This window comes from Saccharomyces kudriavzevii, assembly GCF_947243775.1.
Source record: "Saccharomyces kudriavzevii IFO 1802 strain IFO1802 genome assembly, chromosome: 12".
Classification (NCBI taxonomy): Eukaryota; Fungi; Ascomycota; class Saccharomycetes; order Saccharomycetales; family Saccharomycetaceae; genus Saccharomyces; species Saccharomyces kudriavzevii.
In genome coordinates, this window is record NC_079283.1 from 556,371 (window position 1) to 572,788 (window position 16,418).

At 37.9% G+C, this 16,418-nt stretch overlaps 8 protein-coding genes and 1 non-coding gene across 9 annotated transcripts; 3 read left to right on the forward strand and 6 right to left on the reverse strand.

Moving 5' to 3' along the window:
- Positions 1-108: 108 nt before the first annotated feature.
- On the forward strand, positions 109-1,077 carry CCC1 (Ccc1p; the record flags this gene model as incomplete). The annotated part of the gene is made up of 1 exon (XM_056229841.1): positions 109-1,077. One exon carries the CDS (start codon positions 109-111, stop codon positions 1,075-1,077), a length of 969 nt encoding a protein of 322 aa, XP_056083819.1.
- Positions 1,078-1,459: 382 nt separating this feature from the next.
- Positions 1,460-2,128, reverse strand: RSA3 (Rsa3p; the record flags this gene model as incomplete). Its single annotated transcript, XM_056229842.1, has 1 exon — positions 1,460-2,128. One exon carries the CDS (start codon positions 2,126-2,128, stop codon positions 1,460-1,462), a length of 669 nt encoding a protein of 222 aa, XP_056083820.1.
- A 272-nt stretch (positions 2,129-2,400) lies between these two features.
- UTP13 (U3 snoRNA-associated protein UTP13) lies at positions 2,401-4,854 on the reverse strand (the record flags this gene model as incomplete). Its single annotated transcript, XM_056229843.1, has 1 exon — positions 2,401-4,854. The coding sequence occupies one exon, from the start codon at positions 4,852-4,854 to the stop codon at positions 2,401-2,403; it is 2,454 nt and encodes an 817-aa protein (XP_056083821.1).
- A 488-nt stretch (positions 4,855-5,342) lies between these two features.
- Positions 5,343-8,540, reverse strand: IFH1 (Ifh1p; the record flags this gene model as incomplete). Its single annotated transcript, XM_056229844.1, has 1 exon — positions 5,343-8,540. One exon carries the CDS (start codon positions 8,538-8,540, stop codon positions 5,343-5,345), a length of 3,198 nt encoding a protein of 1,065 aa, XP_056083822.1.
- Positions 8,541-9,504: 964 nt separating this feature from the next.
- Positions 9,505-10,614, forward strand: UCC1 (Ucc1p; the record flags this gene model as incomplete). Its single annotated transcript, XM_056229845.1, has 1 exon — positions 9,505-10,614. The coding sequence occupies one exon, from the start codon at positions 9,505-9,507 to the stop codon at positions 10,612-10,614; it is 1,110 nt and encodes a 369-aa protein (XP_056083823.1).
- A 142-nt stretch (positions 10,615-10,756) lies between these two features.
- On the reverse strand, positions 10,757-11,980 carry SKDI12G2580 (uncharacterized protein; the record flags this gene model as incomplete). The annotated part of the gene is made up of 1 exon (XM_056229846.1): positions 10,757-11,980. One exon carries the CDS (start codon positions 11,978-11,980, stop codon positions 10,757-10,759), a length of 1,224 nt encoding a protein of 407 aa, XP_056083824.1.
- A 399-nt stretch (positions 11,981-12,379) lies between these two features.
- On the forward strand, positions 12,380-13,567 carry BUR2 (Bur2p; the record flags this gene model as incomplete). Its single annotated transcript, XM_056229847.1, has 1 exon — positions 12,380-13,567. One exon carries the CDS (start codon positions 12,380-12,382, stop codon positions 13,565-13,567), a length of 1,188 nt encoding a protein of 395 aa, XP_056083825.1.
- Positions 13,568-13,588: 21 nt separating this feature from the next.
- On the reverse strand, positions 13,589-15,061 carry ADY4 (Ady4p; the record flags this gene model as incomplete). The annotated part of the gene is made up of 1 exon (XM_056229849.1): positions 13,589-15,061. The coding sequence occupies one exon, from the start codon at positions 15,059-15,061 to the stop codon at positions 13,589-13,591; it is 1,473 nt and encodes a 490-aa protein (XP_056083826.1).
- Positions 15,062-15,603: 542 nt separating this feature from the next.
- Positions 15,604-15,704, reverse strand: Skdi_12.trna7L. The gene is given in 2 exon segments: positions 15,604-15,647; positions 15,667-15,704. It is a non-coding gene; the product is annotated as a tRNA-Leu (tRNA).
- Positions 15,705-16,418: the final 714 nt, after the last annotated feature.

A 16,418-nucleotide genomic window follows, 5' to 3' on the forward strand; every position in this document is an offset into this window, starting at 1 on the left:
AGAATAGAAACATAACAGAATAAGGCGTCCAAACTCTTTTTCTCCAGTGTGATATATTGAACAAAGAAACAATTTTTTGTCCCCCCATATTTCGTGCGCACAAATATTATGTCCATAGTAGCACTAAAGAACGCGGTAATGACCCTCATACAGAAAGCCAAAGGTAGTGCTGGAACCTCGGAATCCGGGGGGTCTGAATCGACTCCCTTGCTGAGAGGCAGCAATAGCAATAATTCAACGCATGATAGCTCATCCTCATCTAGCTCGGATATTATCTATGGTGGAAATGCAACGCAGGATCTGGAAAACTCGCCGATGTCAGCAGGGAAGGATAACAGAAACGATGACAGCGGTTCAAACAACGAAAAAGCAAAATTGGGGCTCTTCCAATCAGTAGATCCTCGTGTTATCAGTGATTTGATCATTGGGCTGAGCGATGGTTTGACTGTCCCCTTTGCCCTAACAGCTGGTCTATCTTCACTTGGTGATGCAAAATTAGTCATCACCGGTGGCTTTGCTGAGTTGATCTCAGGCGCTATTTCCATGGGTCTTGGTGGCTATCTAGGAGCTAAGAGTGAATCTGATTATTACCATGCGGAAGTGAAGAAGGAGAAAAGGAAATTTTACGATAACTCTAACCTAATCAACAGGGAAATTGAAGACATTTTATTAGAAATCAATCCGAATTTCTCCGACGAAACAATCGTTTCATTTATCAAAGACTTACAAAGGACACCGGAATTAATGGTGGACTTCATTATCAGGTATGGGAGGGGTTTAGATGAACCCGCCGAAAATAGAGAACTGATCAGTGCAGTTACCATCGGTGGTGGTTATCTACTTGGTGGGTTAGTGCCACTGGTGCCATATTTCTTTGTATCAGACGTGGGCACGGGCCTCATATACTCTATCATAGTTATGGTTATAACACTATTCTGCTTCGGGTACATAAAAACAAAATTGTCCATGGGCAGTGGCAGTTCGACCTCCAAGAAAGTTACAGAAGGTATTGAAATGGTCGCTGTCGGTGGTGTAGCAGCAGGTGCAGCTTGGTTTTTTGTTAAGTTACTGGGTTAGGTGCAAAGTAATAAAACTATACATATTTATTGGCAAGAAATTGGGAACAGGGAGTTTTGTTTCTCACTTGGACCAAAGTTGAATTTACTCGACACTCAATCATTTTTCACGCTTTAATTTGTTTCTATATTCTCTTCTCTCTAAATTTATTTATACTAATGAATTTCAAACTAAATTTTTCTCCTCTCCATCGTCTAAGGGATATCAGCCGTTCTATAATAAGTATTTTTTTGTGTATATGTGATCGGGCATCACACCTATGTGCTTGCGGTATAGCGTCTAGCTTGTGTATGAAAGAGTGGCTTGAACAAATAATGTACATATCTATATATTATGGGGGGAACATGCTAGAGTTTAGGAATACACAACATAATACCGTTATTTACTTCTCAATTTCTTTTTTTTTCAGTACCGATTCTAGTTCACCAATGTCAAACATTCCTATGCCTTCATCCAGAGCATCCGCCAAGATGGATAATGATTTATTCGTAAAATCTGGGGCGGATCTGAGACGATTGATGTCATCCCCATAGTTCATGAACAGTAAATTCAAATACTGTTCCCTTAGTTTGCTCTTTTCTTTCCCTTTTGGTGTGAAATTTTCTGCCAACTCGTTGTATTCTCCTCTTGCAAGCTTGATATTTTCGGCAATTTTCGATGTATTCATGAAACTCTCTTTATTTTGAGATCTTGAAGGTTCTGTAAGTTTGCTCAAAGAAATTTTGGTGGAATCATCTATCACTTCCTTGAAGTTTGGCTTCAAATCTTTGCTTTCTTCGTCCGATAGCTCGACATCGGAAACTTCCATTTCGACGTCTTCATCTCCATTTTCGCCATTAACCTTTAGGGGATCATGCCCTGCTTTGCCATTTTCACTAACACCATCTTTGGCACTTTCTGTTATGTTTTCTTCACTTTCGTTTTCTGACGATGATGATGACGACGATGACGATGAATCTGACGATGAAACGTCTGCTGTTCTTCTCTTCTTTCTCCTTCTGCTTTTTTTGGCGGATTTAGTATTTACAGCTGATATATCTCCTGCTGACATTCTCTTTAATAGTATTGCCGGATTTCTTTTGTTCAGTAACTAGTGTACAATCCTTTTTCATATATGAATAATGTATACTGTGTAATCTATAAAAGTTTTCATTCTTGCAAATTTTTGCAAATTTTAAGCGATGACCTCTTCGCGCGCAAGTTTCTAATACCAGTAAAATCAACCGAATCAAATTATTAATGCATTTTCGTTCTTTAAATATCTACTTTACAAAATAATATGTTGTTTCTTTCTTTTGAGGGGCAATATCTTTTGATTCTTATTTAAAAAAGCTTGTCCATTTCCACCAATGCGTAATCTAATATGTAACTTTGTTCGACTAAATTATCCACCCTTGCGAAATGTCTTTGAGTGTATGGGATTATTGCATCAACCACCTTTACCATGCCCGGTACTTCACTTAACTTTCCTATGTTATGATACATCAAGATGCACCTTATAGTTCTTTGCGCTATGGTGTGTGTTTTAGCATTTGTATTCCAATCTCTGCATCTTTTCATTAGCAACATCAATTGTTCGTTATTTAAGGTGGAAATTGCACGGTCTAATTCCTCGTTAAAAAGTATTTTAGACTCTCCTTCTTCAATGTCCTGCCTGGACCTTAGCTCTCCCAGTGATTTCTTCAAAACATTGAACAGCCTCATTGGGTGATCTAAAGTCAATGCCAATAAAAACGCATTCGTCCAATCACCCTGACTTATATAATTTTGAAGCGATTGCTCCTGTTCGACTTGTACTTTGGCCTTTTCTAGCTCCTCTTCCTTTTCTTGTTCGGAACAATCTTTCCAAAATTGGAAGACACCATCTGCATCAGCGCTCACGATCATGTCACCGTCATTCATGGTATTCAGAGCCCATAACCTGTTGTTATGACCATCCAAGGTGTTTAGGCACTCACCGCTAGAGCAATCCCATATTTTTATTAGGCCGTCGGCACCACAACTCACCAGCTGCTTCTGTTTATTAATAAAGGAACATCTTTGAACGGCATTAGAATGACCTTCTAGCGTCTTCATAACACTGAATGTATCTAATGACCATATCTTGACAGTTTTGTCACCAGAGGAGGTTGCTAATAATTTGTCATACTGACAAAATGATACATCCCAAAGCCCACGTTTGTGATTAGCCAACGTGGCTTCCAATTCACCATTTTCCAGGCTCCAAATTTTACAGGTCTTGTCATATGAAGCTGTTGCAAAAATAGAATCGTTAGGAGAGACTGACAATGCATTAATGTCCTTTTCATGGGCATGACGAGTATATTCAGATACCTTGATAATTTGCACATCCATAATAGAAGTTGGCTTTGGAACTTTCCACTTTTTAATGGTTAAATCATTGGACGCAGTCAATAAAAACTCTGGGTATCCCTTTGGCATTACATTTGGCAATCCAACTGCCGTTACGGCAGATGAATGACCAATGTATTTGGCATAAATGTCAAATTTACTGGTGCGCTCATTATATTTCCAAAGAATTGCCGTATTATCTTTAGATGCAGTTGCGATCCATAGTCCATCCTCGGTAGCATCTAATGAGTTTAGTAGATCTTCATGTCCCTCATAAATCTCAACATCTAAAGGCAATGAAGCATCGGCGCCTGATAAATCAGGGATCGGTATTATTCTTAGCGATGGGGAATTGGTAGCCAACGCCAATTTGTTTAGCTCTGGACCGACAAATCTCATATCAGCAATAATACCATTGTTACCAGCAATGGTCGATCTAGCATTTATCGTATCGTTCTCATTCTCTAGAACTTCTTCAATATTTATTAGTTGTAACGTTTGATCAGACATTACCAAAAACATCTCAGAATCGTTCATTATTGGAAGCACGCCGATGATGAATAATTCCTCTATAGGTTTATTAGTTCTCTTTAACACAGTACCAGATTCAAGGTCGATTAACTGGAAGATTGCATCGCCACCAGCTGTATAGATTATGCGTTTGCCATCATGATTTTTCAGAAAACCGCATGATTCTACCTGTTGATTCACTGGAAGGGTCTTTACTAATTTACACTTTTTCTTCATATCAAAATCCCAAACATTGACAATGTCATCTCTGCCACCGGAAAGTAGTTTCAGGCTTGAACCATCACCACTTTCTCCTTCAATAATGTCCAATCCTCTCACGGCAGAAGAATGCTCTTGTAATGTGAGTAAGCATTTTCTTTTAACCAGATCCCAAACTTTAACCATCCCATTGGTATCACCAGACGCTAATAACCATGTTTCACTATCCAACTGCCCATAAAACTTCAAGCTAGATATAGTGCCACCATGACCTTTGAGCGAATGAGTGATGTAACCATTTTCAATATCCACAATAACTATACTGCCGTCTGTCCCACCAACTGCCAGAAGTGTCGAGGTGGGATCTGTGTCGAGGATGTATGATGGGGAGGATATTTTCAAAGATCTGACAATTCTTCCAGTCTTTAGTTGAAAGATCTTTAGTAGTTGGGCTTGAGAAACGTAAGCAAGGTATTGCCCATCTGGTGTTAGCCGCAACGCAGTTATCTCCTGCTCATCTTCGTTAGAAATCTTGTGTAAAATTTTTCTGCAACCTAGGGTCAAGTCGATTATGTTAATTTCATCCAAGATTGGCGTAGCTAGTATTTTACCATCTTCTGAAACAGTGGCAACAGCACTGCTTCCTGCATAAATTGGGTTCAGTGAAACGCCTCTATATGAGGTTTTGAGATCCATAGTGTACGGCAAATTGTTCGCTTATCTAAAAAGTATTATGTTATTAGAGTCCACCTTTGGCGCCATATTATCTTACTTACTATTAATTAACCTTTTTAGCGATGAGCTAATTTTCCAGAAAATTTTCAGTCGTTTTGTACGAAGCGAGAGCTTGTAGCCTGACTATAATGGCTAATAGATGAGGATATGATTTCAACGGAATTCGAATGGCAGGGAAATTGAATGTAAGCATAAGTGCCTATATGCTTGTATAAGTGAGATCTGGTGCATGAATTTATACCTGTAAAAAAATATTGATTGTGTTCTTCTATAAAAGTATGCATATATGTAAAAGATAACATGTAATTCTTTTCAATTCTTGATGGAATGAAATTTTGAAGTGGAAAAGAGTAAAATGAAAAATAGGATAATGATAGTGGTGGTATTGAAACAAAAAAATACTAGTAGTAATAACAATAAAAAAATGATGATAAATGCAAAATGGTTCATTACAACACATCATTGAACTCGAATGTCTGGTTGGCATCATTTCCCATGATTCCCTCGATATCCGCCAGAGCGCTTTCACTAAATAAACCATTCTTTGTAAAGCGAAGATTTTCAGCCGCTGCTTCCACCATACTCTGTCTTCTTCTCCACATAGAGTTACTGTTTTCACGATTCAGTGTATTATTAAATTGCACGGGAGCGGTTAACGATGCCAGAAGGTCGGCATCAGTGCCATCAACTGCATGATTTTCTTGGGCATTGTAATCATTTATGTTATCCACAGATAACAAGTCGTTTCCGTCTTTACCTAAAATCTCGTGAATTTCATCTAAACCGACGCTTTTCGTTGAATTTTTTCTTGTATTGCTGCCCACGATAAGATTAGCATTATGAGACAACAATGCATCTTCAGGGGTATGGGAAGGAATGTCATCCATAGGTGTATTTTCGTTGGTAGTAAAATCTGTGCCGGTGTTTATGTCACTATGACTGTTATTGTTGTTGCCAGGAGTATAAAGTTCATTGACCCCTAATTGTAAAGTCATGGTTTCTTGCTCCTTTTTTGCTTTTTCTCTTTCTTTTCTTATTTTCAGGAGCTTCTTTTTTTTCTTTAATTGTCTCTTCTTTTCAGTTTTCTTACGTTGCAACTCTTTCATCTTATCAATCTTCTTCCTTGTTCTTTCATTACCAAGATAGCCAATTGGGACTTTTCTGTTTGAATTTGTGGGTAGCATGTATTCATCTTCTTCGTAGGCATTAATGCCTTTGTTTCTGAATGCAGATAAAGGAACTTTAGGCACTTCATACCAATCTGCAGTATGGTCGTTAGCACCTCTGCTATTGTTGGCGTTATTTCCATTACCATTATTTTTCATGTCATCTGTATGGGACGGTGAATCGTCCTCCAATTCGCTCATATTCAACAGTTCATTGAGTGTCAATTCATCGCCATTAAGAGTACCATTAACGCCATTGGCACTACCTTCTCTTTTGATATCTGGAGTTTGAGCTCTCTGATGTTGTTCACGAAGCTGTTGATGTTCTTGGATTAAGGCGTATAGTGATTTAGTGGAGAGACCATCAATAATACTGAAAGGTTTGTTATCAGTCTCCCAAGTACCCAACTTGGGTGGACGCAACCCAACGACGTTTGAACTTACAATTTCTTTTGCCTTTGAACCAATGTTTTTTGACCGTGAACTTGGAGGTGGTAGATTATCATCTTCATCTGTGGATTCGTCGTCAACGTACACAACAGTCTCTAAGAGATCATGCTTGCATTCTTTGGATTCGTCAGGGTCTTCTTTATCTGAAGTAGGGCTTGAAATAGAAGAAGAGCCATCGCTATCATCGTAATGGAAGTAAAATGAATCTGGGTCTAAATCGTCAATATCTATAAACACATTCGTCACACTGGAATCGTCATCGTCATCGTCGTCTTCGTAGTCGTAGTCCAATTCCATGCCAATATCTAGGCTATCTGAATCCAAGGCCCTTAATTCCTCATCCGTGTCAGGATCGTGGGATGCTTCAAATTCACTATGCTCATCATCTGAAGGCATATGGGCAATGTCCAGTAAAATGTTATCATATTCATCATCAGAGGAGTCGTATTTCCCTGTATTCAGGTGATGTACTGATGATTCCGAATTGTTATTTGGTTTTATCAAGTTTAGGTTTTTATCTTTGTGTTTAATAGCATCTAAGTCCGATTTATGCTTGCTTTTCTTGGACTTATTGTCATTTCCACGTTCATCATCTGACTGAAAGAAAACATTGAAAATATACTCATCATTATCAACATTGGAAGTGGTTCTTGCGCTAGGTTTTTGAGTCTTTTTATAAAGCTTTCGTCTTTGTTTCCTTTCCTCTTGTTCACGTTTTTTTGCCTCCTTCTTTTTCAATTTAGATAATTTTTCATCATTCAACATTAGTGGTAAAGACGTACTCAAGGACAATTTCGGTTCTGAACCATCGCCATAATAGTATAGGTTGGCAAATTTTGGATCTTCATAGAACGGCATATCAAAATCAGACATTATTTCATCTTCTTCGTCGTCTTCCTCGTCATATCCGTTCTCTTGATTGTACTCATTTTGTAAAAATTTGTTTTCAGCATCATCTACCGGGTCAGAACCTTCTTCATGTATACTACCGTCAAAAGATAGTTGATCGTCATTCTGTAGCTCGGAAACGATGTTCTGTTCTTCCTCTTCCAATATGGGAAGATCGTCATCTCCTGTTTCTAGGTCTGAGCCAATCTCTCCATGAGAGTCCTCATTGTTGATTACATCGAAATACGCATCTTGATCAATATCGTATTCGGATTCATCTGATTCGGAAATATTGGGAAACCGTAACTCTTCGTTATGGTTTAGCGTGGCCTTCAGGTCTTTTTCTTTTACTTCGTTAACACTTTTTTCCTTGTTTTTCAACTCCAATACCTCTTCACCGATGTCTTCATTATATTCTTCGCTCGCATTTCCAAAACTGATACCGTCACCTTCCTTTTTGAATTTGAACGACAGTGCCTGTTGGGTAGTTTTTGGGCCCTCCGCTTCTTCTTTCTTTGGTTGTGGCTGCTGTTGCTTGCTGGGAGACGTTATGCTTGGTTTGTCTGTATTACTGTTTTCACGAGAGGAAAGGACGGCGTTGCTATTCGTATTCATGGCAGATAGAGCCTTCATGGCCCTTTTCTTTCTTTGGGCAGCCAGTTTAACAAAATCTATATTTTCATCATCAGAACTTGTCTCGCTATCACTATCACTACCATCATCTTCATCATCGTCCTCTTCATCTTCACTCTCGTCTTCTTCATCTCCACTCTTTTCATCGTCCGTTATAGCTTGGTAATCGGAGGATTCCGTCCCCTCATCATCATTATCCTGTTGCCTTTGTATAAGTTTACTTTTCTTACCTTGAGAATTATTCGAGATGTTCTTTGCTTTTTTCTTATGTTTTTGTTGATTTGTACTTTTGTTTTTATCGGAATCGGACACGTCACTTAAAGACGATTCGGAGGAGTATATAAGACTAAATCGTCTTGGCCTTGTTGTCCCTAACATGGGAGGCGGTGCTTGCTTGTAGTTCGTATTAGATTCGCCCTTTTTTATGAGTCTTTTGATATTCGCTGGTAATTTACCGGAGTGAGTGCTATAATTCACCGTACTTTTTCGAGGACTTTTCTTGCCTGCCATTTTATCCTGCTTTTGCCTTTTTGCCTGCTTTTTTCCTTGTTTTATTTGTTTCAGATTCTTGAACTTGTTTTACTTTAACAAGCTTATAAATGTCTTTTGTAAAAATGAATATTACTAGGTTCAGTTCGGTTACCGCTTACGAGTGCTCACCGTAAGTAAAAAAAATTTGTGAGTGTCCTATGCCGGAATTGTGAGGAAGGAAGAATGTAATAAATGTGCAGCAACTAATTATAGCCTTTCGAGGAGGTCCTATTTTCTGATTTTTTCTTTTGGCCAGCGTTTTGATGTATTCAGAGAGTACCGATTTTTTACAAATAATTACAACAAGCCAATTTAGAAGTGCAAAATGCCAAAATACAAAACGTGGAATGCATCTATTAACTAGTCTCTTATCCCTAGTAGTACTTTAAATCAAATTAGTGATGAGATGAAAAAAAAAAATAATAATTCCAACGAAAAAGAAACGACCAGTAGGGCAACCTTTAGAGAAAATGTTTCGTGCAAAGAGATGAATGACCAATGTACGGGTAACGCACAGACAGGAACGTTAATGAACAGTAAAATATTTCAGCTTGGATATGCGATCACATTGTTGATGTCTTAAATAAGTCTAGAAAATGTAGGTTAAAGTGGGTAGCTAATTTCTTCATTAGACCGTGTTCCTCTCAATCGCGTTACGGATTGACTAGATATCCCGAAATCCACACGGAAAAATCGGAACAATACCTGAAATTTTCGTTTTTTCTTTTTTTCTTTGCTCCCCAAGGTCTGTGCCCCTCTATAACTTACTCGATTTCATATCAAAGGCCATCTCATCGTACAAATCCGCACTGAAGTATCCCATAAAATCGTTTACATTTGGAGGCAGGATAAGGTGTAGTAGGTGACCCGCTGTTTGTTCGCCTCATTTTGTTATTTTAACTATGCCCATTGGCGTAAAGAAGAAAAAGTGTGCACACAAGAGATGAATCAGAGCGATCGCAGCTTGATGGATTTACCACTGGAGATCCATCTATCATTACTGGAGCACGTTCCGAATGAGCTTCGTGCTGTCAGTAAATATTTTTACGTCTTGCATAATCACAGTTATAAAGAGAAATGTTTAGCATGGATACCCGAGGACAACGATATATGGGCCGCTATCAAAACTTCGTTATGTTTGTACGTCAAGAGCTTGGACACGCTACGGCAGTGCGCCAGACAGATCATCAAAGATACAGCAGAGCCAGAACCTGATTTGCCGTTGTGTATGACCAGATACATCGCAGATTCGTGGTATATAGTATACAATGCGTTGCAATATCCTGGGAAGATAGTTAATAACGAATGGGACAAAGTTGCCGAAAATGGAGATGCAAGTGTGACGGACACTAACAGCAGCTTCGGTAATCGACCCAAGGAGAGAATCCTCATGCAGTCAATGACTGCTTTACCGGTTGATTTTTGGTCTAGAAGAAAAGACGAGCCCACGCCAGTGAACGTTTGGTTTTATGTGAAAAATGCGCACGTTGCGAGATACATACCAAAAATTATTACGGAAATTGGTATATGCAACTACGGGCCGAAGCAGATCGTGGCCAGTGCAGGTTATATCAACGAATTAATTACCTCTGAAGGAACATACTGTATTAACCTGGGACACCTTCCGAGACTATACAATGAACAAATTTTCGAAGGTACAGGAACGACACATCTTCCCCTGGAGTTGAAAACCATTGATAGAACGGATTCGGAAGTTTGTATCAATGGTGATTTGGTACTACTAGGTTATGACTTTATTCCGTATCAGATATCGAAACCGTGGTTGCTCTTCAGAATTGAACAGAAAAATGGCATTGAGGCAATTTTTAACTACAGCGAATGCTGTTTTTCATATGAGTTTGCATGGAATTTGGCCTGCTTGCAATCCGAAGAGAAAATCACATTTTCCAAGGATGTAATAAGCCGACACGGTCCACCCTATAAGCCCTCTAAATTGTTAAGAATGTTTGTTTACAAACATCCGGAACAAAAGCCAGACCTTGATCAGGAAATGGCATTGCCCACTTGGAATACTCCTTACCTTCGAAGATGATATAGAGGAAAATTGTTAATTAGTCTATAATATATATATATATATATATATATATATATATATATGCATCTACCTTCTTATAAAATTGATATAATATTCTTGCAATGATTTAAAAAATATACATATAGCAGAAGCTTTTTTTTCAGTTGATAAATGTACTTTCGATGATGGAGACTCCCTCATCGTCTTCGAATTTTGACCTTTGACAGAATTGATAAATGAAAGGCTTCATGTTGGCTAAATTTTCGGCAATAGACCTGATGAAAGCAGGTACCTCACCCATTATATCGTATCTATTGACCAGCCTTAAATTCGATTCTTCAAAGCCGCGAGGGAAGGCGATAGATGTAGGATATTTCCAACCGTTTTGCTTATCCTCCTGTGTGGACGGAAATTTGACGGCATGGTCATTAACACTTGAACCAACTTCCAAGATTTTTTCCTTGTCACTAACAGCCCATATGGTCACTGTGGTGCTACCATACTCTTTTGTAGTGGTGAACTCGATACACATCATTGAGCGCTTCCTACCGTTAAAACAAAGAAAGTTCCACTTGCTAGCAGCCTTATTAGGTATTAACCCCTGGACAGCATCTAGGTATAACATGGGTGTGTCGTTCAGATCCAATTTTACAAGTTTATCCTTTTTCTTGTATGATATGGTACCATTGCAAAACCCTCTCGGAACAAACACGTGTCTTACCATCCTTCTAGATGTGCTAGAAGGATCCCGTTTAGACAATTCGTCCAAACTTATGCTATTGTCAAGGTAATAATTGGAGCCGTCTGGGTTTATTATAAATCCCTCTTGTAGGTTTACTGTCACGTCGACTTTCAGATCCTTCAATAGAGAACTGGTGCTCCCCTTGGGAATATCTATCTTAATTAATAATTGAGCAAATCCATTGGATGAGGGGTTTTCTAGAGGCACGAAGTGGAAGGAAACGTTGTCTGATTCTACCTTCAGCGTATCAAAATCTTTGATGTTTTCGATCTTAAAACTCTCCCATATATCAATATTCTCCTCAGACTCGTCCTTACTACTGGCTTTGAAAATTTTGAAGTTTAACTGAAATCCTTTATATATACCTCCCATAACACTGGAATATAGTAGTTGGATAAATCCACATTTGTCATTCGTGAGATCTGTAAAATACAGAGTTTGTGTCTCTATTCTCGTTTCTGTTGGGTTTTTTACCGCTTTCCACAAACTATGCGACTTGAATTTTTTATGGTTTGATGTTCTGCAGAACCATTCCAGTTTTGAAGTGTCCTGAAATTTAGTGTAATTATCATGATCTTCCTCAGATAAAACCTCTCTAACAGGAGCAAATTTTGTCTTTTCCTTTTTGATTGCAATTGCCATTGTTCGTCCGTTTACTGGTTCCGGTCAGTAAAACTATCTATGTCTCTAAAACACTGAAATTTCTCGAAGATTTAGGTGTAATGCCTAGTAGCTCAGCTGATGTCGTCTATTTATATACAAATCTTTATTCCCCTATTACTACTTTTGCAAGCCCTAACTCAAAGCACTAAAATCCGGAAGTCACCTTCATAAATATTCTAAATCTGACCATCGTTTCACACTTTTTTAGTTGTACCCTAGCTGTTTTAGTTTTTTAACCTAGGATTTATATTTACCATTTTCAATTTTCGGTCTTGGAATAAAAAGAAAAGTGATAAAGAAGAGTGAATAAATTGGTGGTGATGATGGCTTTATAGAAAGTTATCTTATTTTCCACCTAAAATAGGCTACATCAAGATAATGTCTTCCACATCAACAAGTGACGGCGTGAATAAGACGCCCATTTCGTCAAATCCAACAAATAATGCCTCACCACCACCAATATCGGGTGGGTTCAATACAAGGACCCTATGGCCTGACCTGATAGAGACTCCAGAAAACCAGTGGGTTTTTGAGTGCAAGGATATTATCGAAAAGATTGGTGCCGATGAACCGATCGCATTGGAAATGAAAAGAAATATGGAGAAATGCCTGATGTATTTCTATACACTAAAGAAAAATTTGAACCTTTTTGATCATACCTACACCGCATCGTGCATTCTGTTTTATAGGTATTGGTTTTTATACGGGATACCAACCACTATAACCGAATGCATCCATATATCTCAAGGAATCCTAGTCACTTCATGCAAAACAATGGAGAATAATAGACCTATAGAGGCCTATGTCAAGGCCACCTGCGAGTTTCTGATGCAGAATATACCTTCTCTGAAAAGTCGAGCAAATATCGATAAACTGAAGTGGGAATTCAGAGATAAACTAGTGACTAATGAAAAAAAAATACTGTGCTTATTTGGATTTGATTTAAATATTGGTAACCCAAAGGAGTTAATTGAAGAGGTTTTTAGTGGCTACTATAGATTCAACCGGGATCAGAATCTGCCAGACAACTTCAAAAAAGCCTTCCCAAAAATTCTTCAAGAATCAAGAACCTTTATGGTGCAAGCTGTCACTCAGCCTGTTTCTTTATTGTGCGATGGTTACACCTTCATTGCGTTATCTCTCATATATTGTGGCCTAGAGTATAAAAGGTTGGTCGACAAAGATTTTAAATACCCGAAGAACTTCTTTAGGGATAGATTTCCTATCGAAGTGACGCCGGAAAATTTTGCCAATATCTTTACGGATTATAAGTTACTGGAGGAGAATTTTTTCAATCTGAAAAGTAATAAAGGGACCAAACTACAAATCGATTCAGGCATGGTTGACTCAGTGATCGACGAAGGTGACGACGTGGAAAATCAAGTTTCAGAATTCTCAGATCCCTTCAACTACGACTTAATCAAATCCGGTGAAGTGAAAGAAGAATTTTTAAATCATATTGAAGTAAGGGTTAATGATTTATTAGAAAAGGCTAAACAGGAGAGTATGAAGAGGAAGGCTAAGGATCCTGTAAAGGCTCCAGACGCTAAGAAGCCCAAAATATAGACAAGATGTAGTAATTTGTGTTTAAACTGGGTCATCAACAAAGGCCTCATAAACATATGACAACGTATCTGGTAGATTTCCTATGTTATCCTGGTAGCAATATTTCCAATACTCAATCCAGTAGTCATCCGCTTCTAGAGCTTTAGAAGAGTCAAGGTGCAGCTTTTCCCTAAATTTTGTTTTCATTTTATCTATCACTATTTTTGGATGTTTAAATTGATAAATGTGAGGATGACAATCGTCAAACGGCACAGGAGCATCATTATCTTCAACTGCTCTTTCAGCGACAAGTAATTGCCCCTGCATAGAGGTTAAAAGCACTTTGGGTAACTGAAAGTCAGTCACTTCATCTGGATTATCACAAGCATCAATAAAATTTTCAACAGTAGACAAGCATTCCATGGTTAATTTATCCATGTCGGATGATGCTGGAGATTCATCGACTTGCATATAGTATAGTTTTAATACATAAAAAAATTGGATGACTTTGAATTGAACACCTGATGAAAGTAACAGACCTTGTAGAATTTTACTTAAACAGCATATAATTTGAGGATCATTATCAAGCTTGAAAGTCATTGACAGAATATTTTTTTGAATCATTTCATTCATATGGTCGTGGTTCATCAATAGACCAATTTTGAGACCAGATTCATCACATTCACACTCCCAAATTTTGCTTCTTAGAATGGCTAACATTTCCTCAATTTCTGCGCAATATTGAAAAAATTGACTTAAAACAAAGTTCTCATTAACCTTTGAGAATTCAAGCGTACACTTATCCATTGCATCGAAACTAGCGCAGTATAATGCGTCAATAACGTCTATCTCGTCTAATGCCCAATGCCACTGAAGTGACTTCTTCTCCTCGTTCGAATCGAAGTCGTGAGTACAAGCAGAATTTTGTCTTTTTATGAAAATTCTCAAATTATCGCCTACTAGTGATTCATTCTCTTTCAAATCAACCAGGAAACAGCGGCAGCACAGCAAAGATACGAATATCTCACAAATTTCATAAAGTTTCCCGATTTGGTCGTTTGCAATACCAAATAATCTTGTCCTTTTTGAATACGCAATGAATTGTAAACACCACCGAAAGGATTGAAATGCTAGATTGTAGTTTTTATCTATATGGCCAAATACTCCCTGAAATAATTTTATATATAACACTAGTTTCAGCTTGTTTACTGTCTCTGGGTTAAGCTTGTCTTTCTTCAGTATTTTCATGATGTGTTTTGGGCCCATTGCAAGATTAAAATTTAAAATTTTGCTTAGCTCTTCCTTCAGCAGGCGATTAGTTTGAATTCTCAATGACGACCCCTTTCGCATAATCACAAGATTATAGAATATAGCATGATATGGAATATACAGAGCCAGAAAATCTCTTAATAAATTTCCATCGTATTCTTGTAGTTTTAGTATAGTCTCTGTAGCTTTTTTGAATTCTTTCTTCAAATTTTTCTTAAAAGTTTGATAGTCAATATCTATATTCATCATATGCATGCATGTATGTACAACTTGTTTATATTTCTTTCTGTAGCTTGTGAAGTTGTAACATATTATTTTGCTCTCTCTGATTTTTGTCTTATTGTGTAAATCTTGGTCTCCACTGAAAGCAAAATAAAGAAAAAAATCCAAGCAGCATCTGGACCGCTTTAGTCAAATACTAATAAACAAGACCTTTGTGATCTGAACAGATTTATTCAGTCTATGTCACTTACTAGTTTGCTGTCGCTCCCTTTTTGTGGCGCTAAAACCACCCGGGAAATAGGGCCCGCTTTACGTCAAGGTTTCCATATTAACATGAATCAAACATACAAAAGTAAAGGTAAAAAAGGATACTGCATCCAGAAGACATTCTTTTTGTATGAATTCTCCTCGAAAAGGACATGAAAAATCTTTTAATGAGCCCTTCGACTTCTAAAAGATAGACAACCTCCACCAAAATCCTTATTTTAGGAACGAACAATAAGAATGGCGATAAAAAGAGAAAACCAGAGATCGAAGCTGAAAATGTTGTGAGAAAAAAATAAAAATGAGAGCTAAGGGATTCGAACCCTTGCATCCGAAGATATCAGAGATTTTAGAGGTTAAATCCACCTAAATCTGACGCCTTAAACCACTCGGCCAAACTCCCGCTTTATCTTGAAAACCATGCCAGTTACAAGTCGTCGTGTCAATTATTTTTATGCCCCTATTCTTCCCTCATTCTTTCAACTTTGAAGAGCCTGTTCTAAGGGAAAGGCATGGTATTAATATTCCGCTGAGTAGAATGGGCTTCTAGGGTCATAGGTTCCAGCTAAATTTAATGACGATTGCTGGAACTCTATTTGTTGGGACAAGCGGGTTCATCATGCTTCAGATAAGTATCCATAGTGACATTCTGGATCATTTACCTACTACTCATTGCAGGATAGAGAATGCTAAGCGGATGTTCGGATTAGTGCGTATAATTGGGATTAAAGTATTGACCATTAAAATCTTGTGACATTTGTTGGGATTCCATTTTTGATAAGGTTAATAATATTATGTATATAGGATATACTAGAAGTTCTCCTCATGGATTTAGGAATCCACGAAAGGGAATCGACAATTTTACATAATATTATTCTTATTCCTTCCTTCATTTCAAAAGTCGTTATTCCGATCCTATTGCATTATCAATCCTTGCGCTTCAGCTTCCACTAAATTCGATGACTGTTCTGAATCTTAGTTCACTGGTCTAATAGTTTGCGCCATCTTCTTAACACCGTGTATGATAATCTTCCAGTTACATGGATGAATGTATAAATCAGCTGTACTAGTAATTGATGGATAGTTGGTTATTGTTCCAACACAATCCTTGCGCTTC